Source organism: Ovis canadensis, chromosome 3 (assembly GCF_042477335.2).
Source record: "Ovis canadensis isolate MfBH-ARS-UI-01 breed Bighorn chromosome 3, ARS-UI_OviCan_v2, whole genome shotgun sequence".
Taxonomy (NCBI): domain Eukaryota; kingdom Metazoa; phylum Chordata; class Mammalia; order Artiodactyla; family Bovidae; genus Ovis; species Ovis canadensis.
The window spans coordinates 143599257-143625460 of NC_091247.1; the positions used below are offsets into that span (position 1 = coordinate 143599257).

At 39.8% G+C, this 26204-nt stretch overlaps 1 protein-coding gene across 1 annotated transcript; it reads right to left on the reverse strand.

Annotated features, from left to right (window-relative positions):
- Positions 1-67: 67 nt before the first annotated feature.
- Positions 68-25578, reverse strand: C3H12orf54 (chromosome 3 C12orf54 homolog; the record flags this gene model as incomplete). The annotated part of the gene is given in 6 exon segments (XM_069581959.1): positions 68-262; positions 17342-17380; positions 17382-17511; positions 18853-18895; positions 21078-21102; positions 25531-25578. Coding segments are annotated over 6 exon segments (480 nt in total), but the record flags the coding sequence as incomplete, so codon positions are not given.
- Between the last annotated feature and the right edge of the window lie 626 nt (positions 25579-26204).

Here is a 26204-nt window from a genome sequence, read left to right on the forward strand (position 1 = left end):
TTAAAGGTACAAATGGAGGCCCTTGGGTCATTCATGAAGTGAGGGAGTCTGTACATGATTGCATAATTCAGCACACACGGTGGAGCTCGATGCTCACTCCTCTGGCCTGGTGTGTGAGCCTCTGTGGAAAGAGGGCCCTGAGACCCAGAAGCGACCTGAGGTTGTTTGGGCAGATTTCTGAGGCCCAGCTCTTTGGAGCAGGAGCTGCAGAGTGTGGTGGTTGTGGTTGGCTGTATCCAGTTAACTCTGCAAGACCCTCATCCTGTGAAGAATAACAGGCGGGGAAGGAGGTCAAACAAGTCCTAAAACACAGTTTCAGGCCTGGACCACAGTTGCCCCGTGTCCAAAGGTGGTACCCTTACCAGCCTAGATTCTTAAACTCTATTTAATCCATACAAATTGATGTGAGGTCAGACAAGACATTCAGGCAAGGCTTTACTGGGACTTGCTGCAGCTGGAGGAAGTGAAAAGAAGTAACAGGGGCCCTTGCTCACTCCTTGAGCTGGTGGGGTGACCTAGTCCCTTAAATTGGCTGAGGGTAGGGGCAGACACATGGCTCAGGCCAGTGGGTGACTTAGATGGTCTGCCCACCCCCTTGCTGGTGCTGTTTACAGGGGTCCTAGGTCATAGCCTGTTTTTGCTACTGACGCCTCAGAAGTAGCGATTGGGTTTTGGTCTCTTTGTATCTTGTTGCTCTTGATTTGCCCCAGTTGCACACGCTTGCAGTTAATTTCAGTCCTTTATGTATTCTGTCACTGGAGGAGATGTTTGTTCAGGTGCAAACACTGTAGCAAATGTCCCCAGCCTGTCTCTGTACTGTTTAAAGGCAATTTGTCTTTTGTCTCAGGCTGTTTTAAAATTGTTCTTTGTGTCTTTGTTTTTCAGTACTTTATTATGAATGCCTAGATGTGGTTTCTTTTGTATTGATCTTTCCGGAGATTCATAGTGGTTACTGAACTACTCTTGTCTCTAAACCCACGCTTATGCTTGCGATGTGCAGAATATGGAAAGTATATTTCTTCTTTGCCATACCACTCCTCTTAGGCTGCGGCACTAAAGGCAGACTACTAATTTTCGATTAACATCACCTCCCGTGCCCACCACAATAGCTGGGGTTCCAGTTTCAGCTTTTTTCAGCACTCCTGGAACTAGTCTCCCCATGCCTTCTCAGACATAGAAGCAGCAAGAAAGCACCCCTTCCCAGCTCCATGAGACACCCCCTACTCTGAGCTCCTGAGATGGCAGCACAGATGGACAGCATCCCCCTTAGGGATCTGAGTCCCAGCTCACAGAGAATCTCCTGCAGGCTTTCAGTTGCTAATGATCCAACCTCTTATCTTTGTTCCTTTAGCCCCAGTTCCTGTGATTACTATCTCTATATTATGATAATGTTCCCTTTTCACTTTTCTAATTTTTCAATTCCTGTTTAACTGCGTTTCCATATTAAATTATATTGCTCTGTCTCTGTCTGTCCTCTCTTTCTATAATTCTAAATATGTTAAATCTTTACTATTTTCCACAAGACTTTGATGATTTTATGCTATATTTCTCTCCTTAAAAAAAATCTCTTTCAGTTAGGATATTTTTTGTTGACCCACATTCTAGTTTTATTATCTTCTTCTGTTTCTAATCTGTTTAATTTTGGTTATTATATTTTTCAGTTCTAGAGTTTACTGTTGGTTATATTTTATAGAATCCAGTCCTCTAGAGGCATTCTCCATTTTTTCATATATTTTCTTGAACATGTTAATCAAAGTCATTTAAAAAATGCATGTCTGAATAGATAACAAGTGTTGCCAAGGATGTGGAGAAAAAGGAACCCTTGTGCACTGTTGTTGGGAATATAAATTAGTATAGCCATTATAGAAAACAGTTATGGAGGGTCCTCAAAAAAAAAGAAAAAAATAGGACTGGTGTATGATTCAGCATCCTCCTTCTGGGTATATACTCCTTCTAAGTATATTCCCAAAGGAAGAGAAATAATTAATTGAAGAGATATCTGCATTACTACGTTCATTGCAGTTTATTCACAAGAGCCAAGACATGGAAACAATCTAAGTGTATGCCAGTGGATGAATGGTTAAAGAAAATGTGGTATATCTATACGATGGAATATTATTCAGCCACAAAAACGAAATCCTACCATTTGTGACAAAACGGATTGACCTGGAGGGCAGTAAGCTAAGTGAAGTAAGTCAAAAAGGGAAAGAAAAATACTGTATAATCTGCTGCTGCTAAGTCGCTTCTGTCGTGTCCGACTCTGTGCGACCCCGTAGATGGCAGCCCATCAGGCTCCACCGTTCCTGGGATTCTCCAGGCAAGAACACTGGAGTGGGTTGCCATTTCCTTCTCTAATGCATGAAAGTGAAAAGTGAAAGTGAAGTCGCTGAGTCGTGTTCGACTCTTAGTGACCCCATGGACTGCAGCCCACCAGGCTCCTCTGTCCATGGGATTTTCCAGGCAAGAGTGCTGGAGTGGGGGTGCCATTGCCTTCTCTGTGTATAATCTTACTTATATATAGAATCTAAAAAATCTAAACTCTTAGAAACAGAGAGAAGATTGGTGGTTGTCAGGGGCTGAAGATTGGGGGAAATGAGTTGCTGGTCAGAGGGTATGAACTTCAAATTATAAAATGAATAAATTCTGGGAATCTAATGTACAGCATGGTGACTAGTTAACATTGTATTACATTCTTTAAATTTTCTAACAGAGTAGGTCTTAAATGTTCTCAGCATATATCCACACAATGGTAATTACCTGAAGTGATGAATGTGTTAATTAACCTTGCTGTGCTCATTCGCTTGATCATGTTTGACTCTTTCCAACACCATAGACTGTAGCCTGCCAGGCTTTGCTGTCCATGGAATTTTCCAGGCAAGAATAGTGCAGTGTGTTGCCATTTCCTACTCCAGGGATTCTTCCTGACCCAGGGACGGAACCGTTATTGTGGTAATTATTTCACAATATACATGTGTATCAAATCATCCTGCTGTGTGCTTTATACTCACACAATGTTGTTTGTCAATTATATAAAGATACAAAAAAAGGCAAATTTTATTGAACAAACAAATGGATGAATGAATATGAGAAAAATAAAACGCATGTCTAATAACTACTATCTGAGATCTCCAGTGAGTCTGTTTCTATGGTCTTTTTCTTTCTTTCTTTTTTATTTTGACTCATTTAGTCCTGTTTTAAGGAATATCTGACATTTTTAGAAATGAAATTGAGAGTCTGGCTTATGCTGTCTTAGTACAGGAAAGAATGACTTTTGCTTTGTTCTATTTCTTGTTCAGTCTTGCTCTTATGGTATAGTGCTTCCATGACCCTCCATGGTTCTAACTAAAGCAATAATTACCACTCACCCCTTCTTGGTGGGTCCTCAGCTCTACAGATAGATCTGCTTGGCTTCTCAGCCCCATAGCCTCTACTTTCTATTCAGCTCATTATCCTCTTATCATGTGCTGCATATGGCATAAACGTATCTCCTGGGGAAAATTGATGCAGAATGTCGGGCTCACCTTAAAACATTTTGCTTTTTTGGGGAATCTTGGCCCAATAAATCCTGGCTGCTTTGGTATCCATGAACTTCAAGTTTTGTGTCCATATACCCATAAACTGCCAAAAGCTCAGCTAATGTTCTCAGCCTCTTAGCTGTTAGTTTCTGCTAGGCTTCTCAGTCTCTTGGCCATGTGCCACTTGCAAATAGACAGAGGCCTTGAGGAGACAGTTAATGCAGAATATTGAGCTCATCCCAGTGTTCTTCTCTTCCCTGTGAGGTCTTATTCTGACTCTTGACAGACTAGTTAGACTTTCCAGTACTTTCAAACAAATGCATTTTCCTTTTCATTTATCTTTTTCTAGTTCTCAAGGGGACTGTTGATCAGATAAAGCTGGCCCTGCATGATCAGAAGTAAGGTGTCTACATTCTTTATAATTCAGAAAACATGAGATTTCTAGAATGATGGCCTAACTTTTAAACTAAAGCCTTGACTTCCCCAAAAGTCTCAGTTTGGGCTGTCTTATATTTCTCTATCATTCGGCTCTTAGTTGCTTTTCTCTGGATGATCCACCTTCACCTCTGTGATAATTGGGCAGTGTGAGGTGACTTAAAGAGAAAATCTAAATCTTTTCATTTTCAAATGTTTGGGTGGGGGAAGGAGAAAGAAAGATGAAAATATCTGGTTTGATAGGATCTGGCAAACCACACTCTGTCCACCTCTGCACCTTTCTCTTATGCCCAGAAAAATTAAATGCATTGATAGTGTTCCTGTATTCATATCCCAGGTTTCTAAATCTTTCAACAAAGTCCTTTAGGAATATCAGGATAAGTACCAGTCCCTCTTTAGGGATGACATTTGAGTGATTGCTTCTATTAATTTCTCTCATAAATATTCAACTCTCTGAGTGTATATAGCTGAGGCTTGTTCAGCAAAAGACAGACAATCCTAAGGCATTTGTTTCAGTGTGCCCAAGTACTATACACTTGGTGCCAAGATAACTGTTGGACTGTGGCTATTCAGATTCTGTATCTTTCTTGCATACTTGTGATATTTTAAATATTTTCTGTTAACAATAAAAACACATTTGCAACTTCCTATTTCTGGTTTGAAAAAACTTACCAGACACAAGTTTGTGTGCTGGATCCATAGTGAGGCCAAGCAAACTGAAATATTGGCGTTTGAAATAGAGAAAGGTTTACTGCAGGGCCATACAAGGAGAATTAGTGGCTCATGTCCCCCAAAACCTTGAACACCCAAAAGGGTTTCAGCAAAACATTTTTAAAAGCAAGGTGAAGGAGGGTTGGTTGTTGTAAACTTCTTGGTGGGGGAATCCCTTGTTCTTACAGCTAGCCCCACAGGTCAGGTCATGCTGTACTTGTAAACTTTCAGCAAGACTAATGTTATCCTTTATTTTGCAACTTTTAATCTCTGGATGAATGGAAAAATAAAAGATCAGAATCTTGAGACTGGGCTATCCTATATATTTCAGGATATAGGCAGCATTCTTATCTGGCAGCAAAGGCAATAGAATACAAAGGTTAAAGTAAAAGAAACAGATCTCATATGGAGTCAGATTTGCTCTTCACTGTTACAAAACTGGTGCTGTGTTTGCCCCAAGGATTGTAAGACTTTTATGCAGAATGTATCCTAGGGAACCACACTGTATTAAATCCATGCTCTGGAAAAGTGGACTTCTATTTATAGGTTTTTTAAAAGTATCACATACAGGTTTATAAATTTTCTGCAGATCATAAATGTAAAAATACTTTCTACAGTTCACCAATACAAAAATAAAATGGTGGAGGAAGGGGAAAAGAAATCCTTGACAATTCCTCATTTTCTTTTACTAATAAAAAATGAAAACAAAAGTGTTTTCTGTTTTCTGTACTGAATGTCTAGGTACACTATTACAATTTAGCCAAAGACTGCCAAGTTCAATTGAACTCCATTATAAAGTATTGATTGGTTAGAAGAGAATTATCTAAACCCCAGACTCTCAAGAACTGTTATTTAAACACCCTTGTATGTAATTTTACCCAATGCATTCATTTTATACTAGTGCACTATTCTAATAACATTTTAAAAACCCTAAAATTCTGTTAAAAACATTGACTGAATGCTTGGGGCTGGTGCACTGAGGTGACCCAGAGGGATGGTACGGGGAGGGAGGAGGGAGGAGGGTTCAGGATGGGGAACACGTGTATACCTGTGGTGGATTCATGTTGATGTATGGCAAAACCAATACAATATTGTAAAGTAATTAGCCTTCAATTAAAACAAATTATATTAAAAAAATAAATTTAAGATAAAAAAAGAAACTATAAGATGAATTTGAAAAAAGTCAAAGTGAAAGTGTAGTTGTGCAGATGTGTCCAGCTCTTTGCAATTCCATGGATTATAGCCCACCAGGCTCCTGTGTCCATGAAATTCTGCAGTCAAGAATACTGGAGTGGATTGCCATTCCCTTCTCCAGGGAATCTTCCCAACCCAGAAATTGAACTCAGGTTTCTTGCATTGCAGGCAGATTCTTTACCATCTGAGCCACGAAGAAAGAACAATAGAGATCTTTAATCTTAAGGAAACTCTTACCATGTTAAATTTCATTGAGATTTCACTTAAGATAGGCATTTTCCCGACACAGAGACTGAACCCAGGTCTCCTGGATTGCAGGCATATTTGCAGATTCTTTACTGTCTGAGCCACCAGGGAACCCATAACGAATACTGGAGTTGGGTTACCATGCCCTCCTCCAGGGGATCTTCCCAACCCAGGGATCAAACCCAGGTCTCCTGTATTGCAGGTAAATTCTTTACCATCTGAGCCACTAGAGAAATCCAAGAACACTGGAATGGGTAGCTTATCTCTTCTCCAAGGACCTTCCCGACCCAGAAATCAAACTGGGGTCTCTTGTATTGCAGGCAGATTCTTTACCAGCTAAGCTGCCATGTTAGGCCAAATTGTTTCATCACAGCAGTGTCAGGGGTCCAAAAGTTATTTATATCTACTTTTATGAACATTAAAATAGAATGGCATCCTCTTATGAACTTTATTTATCACTTATTACATGTACATGTATTATTTCTTTCAGTACTCTTTATGAGGAGTATAATACGAGGAGTTGTTGTTCAGTCGCTAAGTTGTGTCTGACTGTTGCAACCCCATGGACTGCAGCATGCCAGGCTTCTCTGTCATTCAACATCTCCCAGAGTTTGCCCCAGTTCCCATTGAGTTGGTGATGCTATCCAACCATCTCATCCTTGTCGTCCCCTTCTCTTCCTGCCTTCAGTCTTTCCCAGAATCAGGATCTTTTCCAGGGAGTTGGCTCTTTGCATTCAGTTCAGTTCAGTCACTCAGTCGTCTCCAACTCTTTGCAACCCCATGAATCGCAGCACGCCAGGCTTCCCTGTCCATCACCAACTCCCGGAGTTGTTGTTCAGTCACTAAGTTGTGTCTGACTGTTGCAACCCCATGGACTGCAGGATGACTCGCGTCCATCGTGTCAGTGATGCCATCCAGCCATCTCATCCTCTGTTGTCCCCTTCTCCTCCTGCCCCCAATCCCTCCCAGCATCAAAGTCTTTTCCAATGAGTCAACTCTTCACATGAGGTGGCCAAAGTACTGGAGTTTCAGCTTTAGCATCATTCCTTCCAAAGAAATCCCAGGGCTGATCTCCTTCAGAATGGACTGGTTGGATCTCCTTGCAGTCCAAGGGACTCTCAAGAGCCTTCTCCAACACCACAGTTCAAAAGCATCAATTCTTCAGTGCTCAGCCTTCTTCACAGTCCAACTCACATCCATACATGACTACTGGAAAAACCATAGCCTTGACTAGATGGACCTTAGTTGGTAAAGTAATGTCTCTGCTTTTGAATATGCTATCTAGGTTGGTCATAACTTTTCTTCAAAGGAGTAAGCGTCTTTTAATTTCATGGCTGCAGTCACCATCTGCAGTGATTTTGGCCAAAATATGAGGAGTATATACTATATATTATAGTATGACTATGAGGAGTATAATAATTATGTTTTCTAAGTGAGGAAGCTTAAGACCAAAAATGCCAAGCTAACTTGCACTACATTACACAGCTGTTAAATAGCAAAGCTAAAATTCCAATCAAGGCAGCCTTATCCAGAGCCATAGATACAAGTGCTACAAAGCATAACTTCATAAGAAATATATCACTGTAAGTAGGATGTATTTTAGGAATTGTATTCCAATTTGGCAGATAAGGAAGTGCTTCCTTGAGAAAGTGATATGTGAGATAGACTAGAAGGATAAGTAAGAGTTATGCCAAGGTTTAGAAAACTGACTTAAATTCCGAGTGAGGATAGAGTAACAGCACTCTATATCCATTGTCCCAAGATGAAAAATGTGACCTGCTCTAAGAACAGAAAGTAAGCTATTGTGCCTGCAGTGGGAATTTTTGACAGAGTGGTGAGGAATATTATGAGGGTATAAATTTAGACTGGACCACATGTTAATCAAGTGTTCTTTATTCCATGTAAAGAAACTTGGACTTGGTTATGTGGGTGATGGAGCATCACTGAAGTGCTGTAAGCTGGGGCGTTAAATATATTTCATTTTGGAAAGATCACTCTCTATAGAGTTATGCTTTGTTTTTGCATCCCTCCCACTGGTTTTCTAGTTAAGACAGAGCATTTTGTTACCGAAAAGTTCTAATATTGACCCCAAATTGGATCCCTCAAACTCTCTGCTGCTGCCAAGTCGCTTCAGTCGTGTCCGACTCTCTGCGACCCCAGAGACGGCAGCTCACCAGGCTCCCCTGTCCCTGGGATTCTCCAGGCAAGAACACTGGAATGGGTTGCCATTTCCTTCTCCAATGCATGAAAGTGAAAAGTGAAAGTGAAGTCACTCAGTCTTGTCTGACTCTTCGCGACCCCATGGACTGCAGCCTACCAGGCTCCTCCATCCATGGGATTTTCCAGGCAAGAGTACTGGAGTGGGTTGCTTTTGCCTTCTCCACTCAAACTCTCTAGATTAGTCTTATTTCTATTCTCTCTAATTAACATTAGAGTGTAATCTAAATGACATACATGTCAAATTTATATATGATGGGATTAATATAATTATGGTAGAAAATATGTGTATACCACCATAATGATAAAATGTAAAAATGTAATCTAGATATGTTTTAATTTTTTCGTTTAATTTTCACAGCTTGTAATCAGGTTTGTTAATTCATTTCAGGCACATAAAGTATTAGCTCTTATTTTCTTCAAGTTATCCTGCTTGTTTTATAAAAATATTTTTATTATAAATTAGAATATATATATTACATATAAAAATAATAAAATACTTATAAAATATAAGTATTATATGTTAGATATATTAGATATTTGTGTGTATAAATATGTGTGTATTTATATATGAAAAATGAAAGTGTTAATTGCTCAGTTGTGTCCAACTCTTTGTGACCCCATGGACTGTAGCCCACCAGGCTCCTCTGTCCATGGAATTCTCCAGGCAAGAATACTGGAGTGGGTTGTCATTCCCTTCTCCAGGGGATCTTCCTGATCCAGGGATTGAACCCAGGTCTCCTGCATTGCAGGTGGATTGCTTACCGTCTGAGCCACCAGGGAAGCCCCCTTGTGTGTGTGTGTGTGTGTAAAACCTAAAAATGTATAGCATGGTGTTACATAGTTTCTTCACTGTAAAGTAGCCTTTCTTTTTGTAATTAATTTGCAGAGAGGTATTTCAAGACTGTATAAATATATAAATATATTGTTCTTTGGTTGCCATGCCCTCCTCCAGGGTATCTTCCTGACCCAGGGATCGAACCCGTGTCTCTTATGTCTCCTGCATTGGCAGGTGGGTTCTTTATCACTAGTATCACCTGGGAAGTCTCATTAAAGTTTTACCCCATAGATAAATATTGTTTAATAACTTCCTAACTAACTCCTTCATTCCTTCTTTATTAGTTTACATTTTTCTGCAATTATAATCTTCCTAACTCTATGTCTCTTTCTCCTCATTTTCTCAGTACATACTCATGGGTTCTTATTTTATTCATAGATTAGAATCAATTACTATTATTATTTATTGTTATGCTGTTATCTCAGATATGCCCAGTGGGTTTCCCTCCAAGTTGGCTTCTCTTTCCTTTTGTTGTGTCCCATCATTACTTGTGGAGAAGGAAATAGCAACCCACTCCAGTATTCTTGCCTGGAGAATTCCATGGACAGAGGAGCCAGGCAGGTTATGGTCCACGGGGTCGCAAAAGAGTTGGTCATGATTGAGCGACTAACACACTTATCATTACTTAATCAGTTCCTTCCAGAGCACAGAAAGATTCATCTTGTACTTTCCTTGCCTTAGCCTTGGATCAGTCTTTATCCAAGATACCCTGGTTTCTTAAAGGGAAAATATATTTAGAAAATAAGCTCTGGATCCTAGGTGAGTCATCATCATGTCACTGTTATATCATTGCCTCTAGACTCTCTTAGCAGATAGAGCTAGGAAAAATGTGTTTGTGTATAATTATAAACACATTTATATAAATGTATTATATAAACACACAGATTTACCTCAGCCTTTCCAAATTTGGTATTCTCTTTTCTGACAGTGAGAAACTTGGCTCCTATTTGTCTCCAAATCCTTTGTAGACAAATACATAAAAAATGTATTTTAGAAATACATTTGTAAAATCTATAGAAAAATAGATTTTACGATGTAAAATGTAACTGCTACTGCTAAGTCACGTCAGTCATGTCTGACTCTGTGCGACCCCATAGATGGCAGCCCACGAGGTTCCTCCGTCCCTGGGTTTCTCCAGGCAAGAACACTGGAATGGGTTGCCATTTCCTTCTCCAATGCATGAAAGTGAAAAGTGAAAGGGAAGTCACTCAGTCGTGTCTGACTCCTAGCGACCCCATGGACTGCAGCCTACCAGGCTCCTCTGTCCATGGGATTTTCCAGGCAAGAGTACTGGAGTGGGGTGCCATTGCCTTCTCCATAAAATGTAAAAATGTATACAAAAAATTCTAAAATACATTTAAGAATGAGAAACCTATTAACTATCAGTATTTATTATTATTTATTATTACAGTGAGAAACCTATTAACTATCATTATTTATTATTATTCTTTTAACATTTAAATTAACTTTATTTTTCAGAACAGTTATTTTTGAAGTAACTATTTACAGAAAAATTGAAAAGAGAGGATATTTTTCATATTCCCTGAATCCAGTTTCACCTATTAACATCTTATATTAATGCAGTATACATTAAAATTAATGAAACAATATTGAAAATTATTCATTGAGCTCCATAGTTTAAAAGTTCAGATTTATTTAGGTTTTACATAATGTCTTCTTTCTTGGTTGCCCTAGGGTCCTATCCAGGGATACCACATTATATTGAGTTGTGATGTTGCCATAAGACTTACTTGGTTGTGACAGTTTTTTAGGCTTTTTTTTTGTTGTGATGATCTTGACAGTTCTAAGTAGTTCAGTTCAGTTGCTTAGTCATGTCCTACCCTTTGCGACCCCATGAACTGCAAGACGCCAGGCTTCCCTGTCCATCACCAACTCCTGGAGCCTGCTCAAACTCATGTCCATTGAGTCGGTGATGCCATCCAACCATATCATCCTCTAACGTCCCCTTCTCCACCCACCTTTAATCTTTCCCAGCATCAGAGTCTTTTCAAATGAGTCGATTCTTCGCATCAGGTGGCCAAAGTATTGGAGTTTCAGCTTCAGCATCAGTCCTTCCAATGAATACTGGTCAGATATTTTGAAGAATGTCCCTAAATTTGAGCTTGTCTGATGTTTTCCTCATGATTAGACTGGGGTTAAAGGTTTTAGGGAGGAAGATCACAAAGGTAAAGTACCATTTTCATCATGTCATCTCAAGAGTACACACAACCAACAAACCTTATCACTGTTGAAGGTTACCTAGCTCACGTGTCTCAGCTGGTATTTTTCAGATTTACACATTGTAGTTACTCTTATTTCCTCCAAGTTGGCTCCCCGCCCCCAACCCCGCTACTGTTCTCTTTGGAAGGAAGTTACTATGTACACCTTATTGTTATGGAATGAGGTTATTCTTTACCTCCTTGAGGGTGATGTATTTGCATAAATTATTTGAAATTCTGCATGGGAGATTTGTTTCTTCTTCACCATTTAACTGTTCCGTCATTTATTTACATCATTGTGATCACATATTTTGTGTTTTAATCCAGTACTACTCTATTTTTTGCTCAAATTGTTCTGGCTTTTGTCATTGAGACCTCTTTCAATTGGTTCCTGTGATCCTTTGACAAACACCCATAATTTATTTGTGTGTGTGTGTGTCTTTGTGTTTTTTAGCATTTGCATACTCTTTGGTACTATAAGATGCTTCAAATTCATCTTGTATATTCCCTGTTTTATCCCTAGAATAAGCCATTTCTTCAAGGAGCACTGGTTCTTTGCAATGGCTACTGATACTAGAAACCAAGATCTGAGAGGTCGATGTGATTTGTTGCTTCTAATATGTTCAGGTCCTCTCAATTGATAGAAAGAAAATATATGTGTGCATTCTAACCCATCTGTATAAACATATCTATAAATATTTTTATATGAAACCACTTGTAACTGTATTAAGCTAAACATGAGTTCATACTGATGTTTCCAACTCTATTATCATATGGATCATTCTAGTCTTCCCTGCTTATCTACAATCTCCCATTTCAACAGTGAGAATCTTGGTTCCTACCACCTGCTGTTTATTTATTTAATTCCAGTATACATGAATAGCAGCATCAGAATTGTTAACCCATTCCCACAAGGCTGTGATTTTTCCAGTAGTCATGTATGGATATGAGAGTTGGATTGTGAAGAAGGCTGTGCACCGAAGAATTGATGCTTTTGAACTGTGGTGCTGGAGAAGACTCTTGAGAGTCCCTTGGACTACAAGGAGATCACACCAGTCCATTCTGAAGGAGATCAGCCCTGGGATTTCTTTGGAGGGAATGATGCTAAAGCTGAAACTGCAGTACTTTGGCCACCTCATGCGAAGAGTTGACTCATTGGAAAAGACTTTGATGCTGGGAGGGATTGGGGGCAGGAGGAGAAGGGGACGACCGAGGATGAGATGGCTGGATGGCATCACGGACTCGATGGACGTGAATCTGAGTGAACTCCGGGAGTTGGTGATGGGCAGGGAGGCCTGTCATGCTGTGATTCACGGGGTCACAAAGAGTCGGACACGACTGAGCGACTGAACTGAACTGTGGGAAACAAGTTTGTCAATTAAGGTACTGTGCTTATGTATAGTTGCTTTTGTCTTTAGTCATACATCTTACAGATTCTACTAATTTCCAGAGCTATTTAGATCAGCCCCTTTTCCCCATAACCACTTCAGTGAACTTGTTTCATACATTTATAATATAGTTAAATTGCTTGATTATGTTCTGCTTTCCATCCTGCTAATGATATATTTTTAAATTTGTATACATTAGTTTACTCTTTTTTTTGCTGTAAAGTTCAGTGGGCCTTGTCAGATGCCTAGTGTGATGTATCCACAGTTATACTACCACACAGAATAGTTTCACTGCCCTAAAAGTCCTATGCCTCACTTTCCCCTAAACTAGTGACTACTAATATCTACTGTTTGTATAGTTTTGCCTTTTCTAAAAGATTATAAAAATAGAAAATAGAGTTCAGACTGACTTTTTTCACTCACCAATATGTATTTAAGGTTTGTGTTTTTCTTCCCCTCTGTCGTTTGATAAACTGTGTAAAAGTCGCTCAGTCATGTCCAACTCTTTGCGACTCCATGGATTATATGGTCCATGGAATTCTCCAGGCCAGAATACTGGAGTGGGTAGCCTTTCCCTTTTCCAGAGGATCTTCCCAACCCAGCAATCAAACCCAGGTCACCCGCACTGCAGGCAGATTCTTTACCAGCTGAGCCACAAGGGAAGCCCCTGTGATTTGATAGCTCATTTCTTTTTATCACTGAATTACATCCCTGTCTGAGTAGACCCTAGTTTATCCACTCAACTACTGAAGAACATCTTGGTTGCTTCTGGTTTTTATACAACTATAAGCACAGTCAGTTCTAATTATTCATGATAGTTCTGTAAAGTCACTGTGAACACTGAATTAGTGAATACAGCCTTTTTGCTCCTAGGGGAAATACAAGATCAGATTCCTGTAAACCTTCAGTCCACGTTTTCACCAGGTGATCAGTACATAACCTTGTTTTATGTGTTTCTGCCTAAAGACATCTTATATATACTTACAAATAATTAATTGCACGGTCTTAAGTGATTTTAAACCAGGGGCTTTGGAGTTTATTTTTATTATATATGTTTATTTGCCAGCATCCTTGTCAAACAAGTCAGTGTCATCAGTGTTGAAAACTTTCTCTTCCTCATAACCCTTTCCCTGTGTAACACACTTAATAGGTATTAAAAAAATTCTTCCACAGCCTCCTGGTCTTCAGAAACTGTATCACCTGCAAATTTAACATTTTTGATGTTGTATTACCTTTTGAAATGTGAGTCAGCTAGCCAAGAGGGTTTAGCATTTTCCTCACCCTGGGTAACATTCTGTTGGTCTTCAGCCTCATGACAATGTGGTCCACTGTATTTTTAAAAATATTCTTAAGACAAGTTTTAGATACAAAGCAAAATTGGGCACAAAGTACAGGCCTTATACTCCTTCCCTGACCCATGCACAACTTCTTCTCCTATCAACATCCCACACCAAAGTTATCTTTCTACCCTCTCTGTAGTTTTGTCTTTTCCAGAATGTCATATTCTTGGAATCATACAGTATGCTGCCTTTTCAGCTTGGCTTCTTGCACTTAGTAATATGTATTTCCTTCATGTCTTTCCATGAGTTGATAGCTCATTGCTTTTCAGAGCTGAATAATGTTCTGTTGTCTGAATGTAGCAGTTAATTTTTCCATTAACCTGTTGAAGGAAATCTTGTTTGCGTCCAAGTTTGGGGAATTATGAATAAAGCTGCTGTGAACATCTATGTGTACATTTTTGTGTGGATATAACTTTTCAACTCATTTGGGGAATACGAAAGAGCATGATTGCTGAATTATATGGTAAAAGTAAGTTTAATTTTCTAAGAAACTGCCAAATTGTCTTTCAAAGTGGCCTTACCATTTTGCATTCCCCCTAACGGTGAATGAGAGCTCTTGTTGTTCTACATTCTCACCATTTATTTATTATCAGTTTTTAGATTTAGGCCATTGTAATAGGTGTCTCGTGGTATCTAATTGGTATTTTTAAGTTCCCTAATGACATTGATGTTGAGTGTCTTTTTATATGCTTGTTTTCTATCTGTATATCTTCTTTAGTGAGCAGTCTGTTCTCAGTTTTTAAACTGAGTTGTTCATTTTCTTATTGTTGAGTTTAAATATTTTTTGGCATATTTTTGTTTATCTGATGTGTCTTTTGCAAATATTTTCTGCCAATCTGTGACTTGTCTTCTCATTCTCTTGATTTTCAGAAGTAAAATTTTGAAGGTAACTTCTTCAATACTCCTTTTTTAAAAGTATGGCAAAACCAATACAATATTGTAAAGTAATTAACCTCCAATTAAAATAAATAAATTTATATTAAAAATTTGCCTATTTTTCTTGATGAATTTTGTTGTCTATCAACTTCTATAAAATATCTTACAGGGATTTATATTTATCTGCTCTGGGAACTGGGAAAACCACTGAAAGCATTTTAAATACTTCTTCGTATGGCAAAACCAATACAGTATTGTAAAGTAAAAGAAAGTAAAATTTTTAAAAAAGTTCTGAATTAGCATGAAAATATAAGGGATCCTTGTGTAGTTTCTGTTTTCAATACAACCCTGAAATTATGGGGTTTCTCTATCATGTGAAAAATTTCCATTAGTTTTGTAGTCTCAATTTAAAAACTCAACATTTGTCTCTCAACAAATGCCAAGTCAGTATCTAATGAGATGATGCTTTTTAAAACTTATTTTATTGTTATAATGGATTTTTATTTATTATTTCACTGGTATTGTGACAAATTCTCACCACTGGTTTTAAATTCTATGTTGTATCATTTTTAATATGTTATTTTCTTTTTGTATAAATTTTACTGGGAAAAGAACAAGTAAGAATTAAAAACTCTACCTTTTATGTCATGATACATGCTTTATATGTTTGCAACATCTTTGATAAATATCCTAAGTAGTTTTTTTCATGCAGGAATTATTTTTGGACTAGTTGGCTTTTTCTGTAGTTTCGGGGGATAGCCATGCTGGAGTCATAGACTGTGAGGCTAGTCAGATCACAAGATATTAGAAATGAAAGGAGCCTCCAGCATTTTCTAGTTATGTTTCCTTATTTATAGGGGAGGAAACTGAGACCTATGAGTCCATAAGTTGGGTAAAATTAAAATGGGTTTGTGACTTTCTAATCCAGATCTTCTCCTAACCTATGGTGTTGTTCTCTGAACCAAATGCAAGACCATACTTGGACATTCAAGCGCTACATTCCACTACCCAGTAAGAGCCAATAGGATAGACGTCTTTTACACTACATTTATTTTTATCAGTTGTTATTTGCTGGTTTCTTTGCTTGGCAGTTGTGATGTGTGTGGGTCTTACTTGATTTCTAGGTTCCCGGTTGTAGCCATAGACCTTGGCATCTCCGCCCATGAGTATCAGTCCCTCTTCCAGATCAGTGGTGATGCCTGCTGAATAACTTTGTTTTTCAGGCAACCAAAGCTATGCCCTAGATTTCACAGTTATATGGATGAGAATAAAAGAGATTTAGTTTACCAGGAAGATGACACTGAAACTAAAATCAATCCTACAGATGATCCTTCTGCCCTCATGACTGTTTCCCAGAATATCAGACACACAGTAAGGGAGGAGACCCACTGGTTGTACACCATTTTCTTTCTGTGTAGGTGCCCACGCTTTGCTGTCCTACACTGGCTGCCTATGCTGTACCGAGGAGAAAGGACATTTTCTGCGTTAATTTATGAGTCAAAGGTGAGTTTTAAATGACGACAGAGGTTTTGTGAGTGTATATATTCTTGCAGAAAGCTGTGATTTGTTGCCAAAATATTGGGACATTTTGTATTTTGAGGCTCTATGGGGGAAACGAGATAAAATATTTGAAACGGGACTATTCAGGAAAATACACTGTACTTAGACACTGAGTTGTACACTAAGTCCACTGATTTTCTCCATCATTCGTCACTCAGGTTCTGTTTTTAGGAGTTCCCAGTAAGCTTTAGAGGGTATCACTAGCTTAGTCTGTGACACAGATAAATATCTGAGAATGCTCTTTTTCTCTATGAGATTAGGTGTCAGATGAAGCTAGAGTCAAGGAGTTTGAAAGGTTGAGGAAATGGGCTATCACTTAAGCAGTCCTTTGAGGGCAGTTTACTTAACTGCTTTATTAATGAAAATCCTGACAATGGAGTCTATCGTGGACCTACAGTGTTTGACTCTTGATTCTGAATTAAGCCCTCAAAATAACGTAGGTTTCCAGAGCACTTTCCTGAAGGGGATAGTGGACCTCATGCTTCTTAGTGTGTTTTTCAACTTTCTATCTTTCCATTTCTCTATCCCATAATTGTCTCTCTCGATTTCTGAACACTCCTCCCTATACAGATCTGTACCTGACTCACTCTGTCTGGCTCTTCCTCAATCAAGAAACTGAAAGATTCCAACTTGGCCCTGCCCTCAGGCTTCTACCTTCTCAACTGATTGTTTCTCAGGTAACCCCAGCTTTGGAGAGAGGATGGAGTTTGCTACTCTGCCATATTGGAGTGAAGACTAGATGAGGCCTGGGTTCCTGAGGATGTGAAGGGTGGCTTTCAGGCGAAAGACCTCGGTGAAATACCTGAAGGTGGTCTTCTTCATTGATTGTTGGATTAGGGTCTAGGGTCGCAAGCTGACTGATCAGAGGACTGTCCTTTCAGGTTTGGGGCCTGGATCCCTGATGGCTGCTCTCCAGTGCCTGGCAGCAGTCTTCCCAACTTTGGGGTCGTTGCAGCATCTGAAGTCTTGGTGCTTCTGTACCAAATAAGAGGAGGCTGTGACTGTATGAGGGAGAGAGATCCCATCCCTGGGGGCCCCTCCCTGGCCTCCACTGTCCTTAAGGATTTATTTTGTTGTCAGACTTCACCAGGAATGGGCATCACCAGCTCTGGGAATTGCAATTCCCTGATGATCTTATGTCCTATAAGAGAGTACCCTTAATGGGATTAGGAGATGTGTCTTATCAGAGCCTATGTTTTCATCAGGAAATTCAGGTAAATTCCTCATGGTTGCCTCAGAGAGGCATACTGAAATAAAGTAAAATCATTGATCCAATATGGTTTTGACAAATCAAAAGTGCTCCTCATATGTAAAGGTTTATAATAATTACATTTAAAATTTATGCAAATATGAGATCTCCAGTCCATTATTCCTTTCATGGTTTCAGCAATGATCAATTTACACTATAGTGATATATATTTTTAAGAGGAATGCTTTTTTACTTCACTAGGGTCAGCTCTCTAGAATAGGATCAAATTGGGTTGAAACAGGGATCTAGGAAGTTCACCTTATCCATTTCCTGGTTCAGGTGGAACCGTATCTGAAACAGGTCAAAGTGATTTTTAAAAGTATTTCTGAAGTCCTCTGCAGAATATGCTGCTGCTCTCACCACCCAGTACTGTTTTTCATAAAGTGTTTCCTAGTGTCTAAATTCACTGGAGAAGGAAATGGCAACCCACTCCAGTGTTCTTGCCTGGAGAATCCCAGGGATGGGGGAGCCTGGTGGGCTGCCGTCTCTGGGGTTGCACAGAGTCGGACACGACTGAAGCTACTTAGCAGCAGTGTCTAAATTAAATCTCTGGTGGTATAGCCTGATCTTTTTTCTCCTAGTCTGTTTTTTGGATTGAAAATAAATGGACATCTCCCAATGTTGAGGCATTGGACTTTCAAGTTTTAAAAACTTTCTTTTTCCAAGTCCTTCTCTTTCTAAGTTCCTCATTTTACTCTTTGTGAGTGTGCGTGTGTGTGTGTGTGTGTGTGCGTGTGTGTGTGGCTTTTCTTTCTTATCATTCTTTCTGCGTCTCCTTTTTTCTCTTAAATTGAGTGAATAGAATCTCCCAAAATCTGTATGGTGAGGTGCAGACTGATCCTGAAATTCCAGAGATTTCTGGTGGGGCTGAGGATGAAGGAGGAAGCCCTGGCTCTGTAGTTTACCATTAATTGAGAGTGGTAGGGGACCGTCTCCTGAGAGATATGTTGGAAGTACAGTGTTCTGAAGACTCAAGGCTCAGAGATGGCAGTATTCCTAGTCACTACCCCCATATCTAGGTGGATTCTATCTCCCTTAGGGACTCTCAAAAGACGGTCACTTACCCAGTCTTGGATGCAGATGATGTGGGTGTCACAGAGCTCATCCCTGAGTAGGACACAGGAAGGAGTCATTCCATTGCAGGGGTCTGAAAGTATCTCCTTAGGAGCCTTGAGCCCTGCTCACATCCTTAGTTTGGAGTATGGCCAGTCAAAGTGGGAGATACCAGAACTTGTGGAGAAGTTAAAGAACTATAGGCCTGTCAGAGGTAGTTGCAGAACGTGACACTGGACATCTGGTCACTTACAAAGTATATATCGAACTGTGGCCACCAGATCCCTGCTTAACCAGCTCTGGGCATTTGGAGTTAGTCAGATTCCTCAGTCCCAGGGCACTGACCCTAGATTAGGTCCTTGTCTCCTTTTCTAGTATGGAAAATACAATGAGATGAGTTCTTCTCGTCTTATTCTGAATTCCCCCACCCACCCACCTTTTAGGAAGCAGAAAAACAACAACAACAACGATCAAGATCCTAAATCCATGTTTTTTACATTGGGTCATCAAGCAGGTATTCCAGGGCCTGTAGTGACCTATTTGGAAAACAGCCTTCCTTGAATAAAGAACATCTTTCAGGCATAGATAAACTTAACCCTTTTGACCTGTTGACCCTTAGGGCTCGGCAGCCAAGAAAAGTTTTCCCTGTACCTCAAGATGGATTCTGGTTGGCCATATTTCCATATTTTTTGGTCCTGTCTGCTGCCCTGCATGGGCCTGAGGAATGGAAACTGATATTCAGAATTCAGCAGAGATTCCTGGGTGGTAACTTATGGATACTTTCAGTACACTATTCACTGAATGCTATTAATCTTATGTGCACCTCCAAAGATAAGATCACCTCCAAACCATACAGAGACAGCATATGCTACAGAATGATAACAAAATAGCTTACATCACTGAGCAAGTCCTGTTTGGAGAACACTTCAAAAGACAAAACTGAGTAGTGATACTTTTGGGCTTCCCAGGTGTCACTAGTGGTAAAGAATCCACCAGCCAGTGCAGCAGACATAAGAGACATGGGTTTGATCCCTGGACCAGGAAGATCTCTTGGAGTAGGCAGTGGCACCCCACTCAAGTATTCTTGCCTGGAGAATGTCATGAGCAGAGGAGCCTGGTGGGCTATAGTCCATGGGATCACAAAGAGTCAGACACGACTAAGGAACTAAGCACAGCGATACATTTAACCCAAATTAGATGATCAGTTATAAATGTTCTTATGGACAAATAATAAAATAATATACGTTGAATTAAAAATGAAAAAAGGAGCTGATTTCCAATGTTGTATCAGTTTCAGGTGTACAGCAAAGTGATTCAGTTATACGCATACACATATTCATTCTTTTTCAGATTCTTTCCCCATATGGGTTATTACAGAATGTTGAGTGGAGTTCCCTGTGCTATGCAGTAAGTTCTTGTTGGTTATCTGTTTTATATATAGCAGGGTGTGTTTGTGACATTAGAGGATATTTCAGTGAACTCATTTATATCCTTGGTACTCAAAATCTGATTCATGAACCACAGGTCCCAGCATCACATGATAGCTTCTTAGAAACAAAGAAACTGAGTCTCAGGCCTACTGAATTAAGTACCAAGGTAATTTGTATACATTCAAATGTTTGAAAAGCCCTGATTTATAAGTTCCTTTTTGGAAAGGAAGGAACTCCAACTATGCCTAAATTTATGCTATAATTCTAGGCCCCTGGAGGAGGGCATGGCAACCCCCTCCAGTATTCTTGCCTGGAAAATCCCCATGGATAGAGGAGCCTGGTGTGCTGCAGTCATGGGGTTGCAAAGTGTTGGACATGACTGAGCAACTAAGCACAGCTACTGCGTGTTTTAATTTGAAACTTAAAATCTGCATATGATCATTTGAGTACTATAACTTGACCCCCCTAAATAATCATTCCATTTTGGCTTCCCCGCTCTTCAGTGCCTCCTAAACCCTAAACACAGAGCTGGGAAGCTTCCCTCCGATTGTTGTCTCTCCTCTCCTGACAAGTGCCATGTCTGACAGGGCTGAGAGTGTCCTCTAGCCCTCAACAGCCATTCCAAGGGAGAAAGGGATCCTGCTGTCCCTGTCCAGATAACTGGACCAGAAAGAGGAGAGACTAGCGGAGCCCAGTCTCCAGCTTTCAGCCAAATAGAAGCTCCCACATTGAGACTTTGATATGAACTCGTTCTTATTCCCTCCCCTCACCCTTGGTTTACCCAAACCTTGAAATATTGCTTTTACCTCGAGTCCGAGCATCTTCTTGCAGCTGAAAAAAATGAGAGAAATTCAGAGTGAGGGGCCACTCTCCTCTTCAGTGTACCAGCTAGACTTGGTAAGATTATAGGGATGTCTGTGTGAGACATGTGGGCTTCTTGGGAATGTAATGAAATTCCAAGTTTCCTGAAAGAGTGTGTGTTGTTTTTTTATACCTCACATCAAACACAATGCACTGCATATAGTGTATTCAATAAATGTTTGCTGAATAAAAAATAGGACAAACTCTGGCCTTATTAGGGGTGGGAGATACACAGTTCATTACCTACAGTCATAATGATTCAGGCAGTGACCTCTCCTCTTTTATTCTTTCTGGCTTTTCTGTGCTGTTTTCTGCCCTCTTTCTTTCTCTTCAGGCTTCCCTAGTGGCTCAGATGGTAAAGAACGCACCTGCAATGCAGGAGACCTAGGTTTGATCCCTGGGTTGGGATGATGCCCTGGGGAATAGAATGGCAACCCACTTCAGTATTCTTGCCTGGAGAATCCCATGGACAGAGGAGCCTAGCAGGCTACAGTCCATGGGATCACAAAGAGTAGGGCATGACTGAGTGATATTCACTTTTCTTTTCACTTTCACTCTCCTCATTCAAGAAAAGACTCTACACCTCGACATCAACAGATGGTCAATAATGAAATCAGATTGATTATATTCTTTGCAGCTGAAGATGGAAAAGCTCTATACAGTCAGCAAACACAAGAACAGGAGCTGACTGTGGCTCAGATCATGAACTCCTTATTGCTAAATTCAGGCTTAAATTGAAGAAAGTAGGGGAAACCACTAGATCATTCAGGTGTGACCTGAATCAAATCCCTTATGATTATACAGTGCAAGTGACAGATAGGTTCAAGGGATTAGATCTGATAGAGTCCCTGAAGAACTATGGATGGAGGTTCATGACATTGTACAGGAGGCAATGATCAAGACCACCCCCAAGAAAAAGAAATGCAAAAAGGCAAAATGGTTGTCAGAGGAGGCCTTAAAATAGCTGAGAAAAGAAAAGAAGAGAAGCTAAAGGCAAAGGAGAAAAGGAAAGATATAACCATTTGATTGAAGAGTTCCAAAGCATAGCAAGGAGAGAGAGATAAGAAAGGCTTCCTTAGTGATCAATGCAAAGAAATAGAGGAAAACAATAGAATGAGAAAGACTATAGATCTCTTCAAGAAAATTAGAGATACCAAAGGAATATTTCCCACAAAGATGGGCTCAATAAAGGACAGAAATGGTATAGACCTAACAGAAGCAGAAGATATTAAGAAGAGGTGGCAAGAATACACAGAAGAACTATACAAAAAAGATCTTCATGACCCAGATAACCACGATGGTGTGATCACTCACCTAGAGCCAGACATCCTGGAATGTGAAGTCAAGTGGGCCTTAGGAGGCATCACTATGAACAAAGCTAGTGGAGGTGATGGAATTCCAGTTGAGCTATTTCAAATCCTAAAAGATGATGCTGTGAAAGTGCTGCACTCAATGTACCAGCAAATTTGGAAAACTCAGCAGTGGCCACAGGACTGGAAAAGGTCAGTTTTCATTCCAGTCCCAAAGAAAGGCAATGCTAAAGAATGTTCAAACTACCGCACAATTGCACTCATCTCACATGCTAGCAAAGTAATGCTCAAAATTCTCTGAGCCAGGCTTCAACAGTACGTAAACCATGAACTTCCAGATGTTCAAGTTGGATTTAGAAAAGACAGAGGAACCAGAGATCAAATTGGCAACATCCGTTGAATCATTGAACAACCAAGATATTTCCAGGAAAACATCCATTTCTGCTTTATTGACTACACCAAAGCCTTTGACTGTGTGGATAACAACAAACTGTGGAAATTCTTTTATTTTTAATTTTATTTTTTTTATTTAAAAAAACTTTTATTTTTACTTTATTTGACTTCATAATACTGTATTGGTTTTGTCATATATTGACATGAATCCACCACGGGTGTACATGCGTTCCCAAACATGAACCCCCCTCCCACCTCCCTCCCCATAACATCTCTCTGGGTCATCCCCGTGCACCAGCCCCAAGCATGCTGTATCATGCATCGGACATAGACTGGCGATTATTCTTTAAGAGATGGGAAAACCAGACCACCTGACCTGACTCCTGAGATATCTGTATACAGGTCAGGAAGCAACAGTTAGAACTGGACATGGAACAACAGATGTTCCAAATCGGTAAAGGATTATGTCAAGGCTGTGTATTGTCACTCTGCTTATTTAACTTATATGCAGAGTATATCATGAGAAATGATGGGCTGGATGAAGCACAAGCTGGAATCAAGAGTACCAGGAAAAATATCAATAACCTCAGATACACAGATGGCACCACACTTATGGCAGAAAGTGAAGAAGAACTAGAGCCTCTTGATGAAAGTGACAGAGGAGAGTGAAAACGTTGGCTTAAAACTCAACATTCAGGAAACGAAGATCATGGCATTCAGTCTCATCACTTCAAGCAAATAGATGGGGAAACAATGGAAATAGTGAAAAACTTTATTTTGGGGGGCTCCAAATCACTGCAGATGGTGACTACAGCCATGAAATTAAGAGAACCTTGCTTCTTGGAAGAAAAGCTATGATCAACCTAGACAGCATATTAAAAAGCAGAGACATTACTTTGCCAACAAAGGTCCATCTAGTCAAAGCTATGGTTTTTCTAGTAGTCATGTATGGATGTGAGAGTTGACTATGAAGAATGCTGAGCATCAAAGAATTGATGCTTTTGAACTGTGGTTTGGATAAGACTCTTGCAAGTCCCTCAGACAGAAAGAAGAACCTACCAGTCTATCCTAAAGGAAGTCAATCCTGAATATTCATTGGAAAGACCAATGCTAAAGCTGAAACTCTAATACTTTGGCCACCTGATGTGAAGAACTGACTCATTTGAAAAGACCCTGATGCTGTGAAAGATTGAAGGTGGGAGGAGATGCGGACAACAGAGGATGAGATGGTTGGATGCCATCATCAACTCAATGGACATGAGTTTGAGCAAGCTCAGGGAGATGGTGATGGACAGGGAAGGCTGGCATGCTAAAGTCTATGGGGTTGCAAAGAGTCGGACATGACTGAACCACTGAACTGAACTGACTCCTCACTGTGTACATGTTGGTTCTCTGAGATGAACCTTTAAGTATCTGTTTTTTTTTTTTTTTTAAATTCCATGTTACTCACCCCAGAGTAAATAGCTGCTGATGCTATGTACTTTGGGACACCTGAGCTCCTAGGAGCTGGCTAGATGGTGTTTCTACGTAACAGTGCTCTGGGGCAAGGAAGTGCTTTCTAGTTCTGTCTCTCCCAGATATATTTTGCTTGACTTTCTTCTCTCAGTGTGCCTATATGTTTGAAAGTGTTTGTTAGATTGACATAACAGTCTGCACCAGCCCAGGTGTTTCATCAGACTGTGTCTGATGAACCCCATGAAGAACCACTAGACCTAGAATAGAGCTTCAGCACAGAAGATGTCAGGTGGGACATTTAACTTTGCTTATGGGCCTTGTGAGGACGAAATCAACACATGTGAGTCCCACTTATGGACAAACCTCCTCCTCTCACTAACTCAAGTCCTGCTTGGAGGACACTTAGGAAGGACTCAGGGGACTAAAATTCTGGGTAACGTGGAGGTGCCCTGAGGCCTAGGAATGCTTTGTGAAAATACCAAGCTTTTGATCTCTTCTCCCTTTTACCTCCAGCCAGACAGAGGCAGAGGCTTCTGTAGTTTTTTCCTAGAGCAAGTTCCAGACACAGCAGCAGGATACAATGGCATGGCTTCTTGGTCTATAGAAAAAGTCTTAGTTCAAAGGCTAAGAGTGATCCAGTTAGCGAAGTAGAGGAAATTTCTTTCAGGTCCTTTTGGTCCAACCTTGGTGGGACTGAGACATATCAACACCTTGAGCAAACAAATGTAGTAACTGAATGTCTGGGGTAGGCCAATAATATACTCCATTTTTGGACTATAGTTTTAGATATTTAATTAGTGTTTGTATAGAAAAAAATACTAGGACCTGCATGAAAGAGCAGAAGAGGAGGATTGTTGCAGAGCAAAGTTTAGCTCTGACTCTAATTTGAACTACCCTGCAATTAATAAGCATACAATCCTAGTAATTTACCATGTCATTTGGATCCTCCCAACTCAGTCACCTGTTTCACATAACTGCATAGTATTCTTGCTGAGAGTAGTTCTGATAGATAGGATTTTCTCTCTGTATTATCATATTTTCATAACGGAATTGTTAGGCATCTTCTGGTCTTACTTACTAGACTGACAAATGAATGCTAGTCTTTTAAGGGAGAAATCCCTAGATAAAGAAATGAAATTAAAAGCTTGATCAAAGTCAACAGCACAGAAGAGTATAGGAAAATCAGAAGCAAGAGAAGTGATATGGTCAGGGAATTTAGAGAATGGAAATTTAATCTCACCTCCTTTTGTATATCCTTAAAGGCCATTAGCACCTGACAGAAGACAAAAAATTATGGAAAAATTAATGTTACAGACTTTATTACAAAGGGATTTTATATATAGAATCTTTCAGTCATTATTAGGCTATAGAGTATGAATGCCAACAAGTATGGCTTCCTAGCTCAAAGAAATAAATCCCATTGAATTCCACTCTCATTCATACTTCTGGGCCACCATTTCTTCATATGGTAGGTGGGTGAAATACAGGAAGTTATTGAAAGAAGGCCAAGTTGTGAAAGGAATGTCAATGAAAGCCACTATTGTACTTCATTTCATTGGTGTTTGTTCTGAAGCTAAACATAGCCGTGGAAATCAACACATTTGCATTTAGGTTATAACACACCAGTAGACCAAGACCATGTGTTGGTGAAAACATAGAGAAGCTCAAACTCTCAAATATTGTTGGAAGAAGTACAGAAGTGTACGATTACTGTGGGAAAAGCTCTGGCAGATTCTAAAACTAAACGTACCTATATTCTTCATCCAGACATAGATGGATACAGTGACTATTGGTAGTCTGAGTTCTCATTGTGGGGAAAGGATGAAGACTTTAAGACAGATAGGTACATCTTATTCAGTTAAAATATAGAATTGTTTTTGTTGATATTCAGGAATTTTAACATGCTTTGTTGTT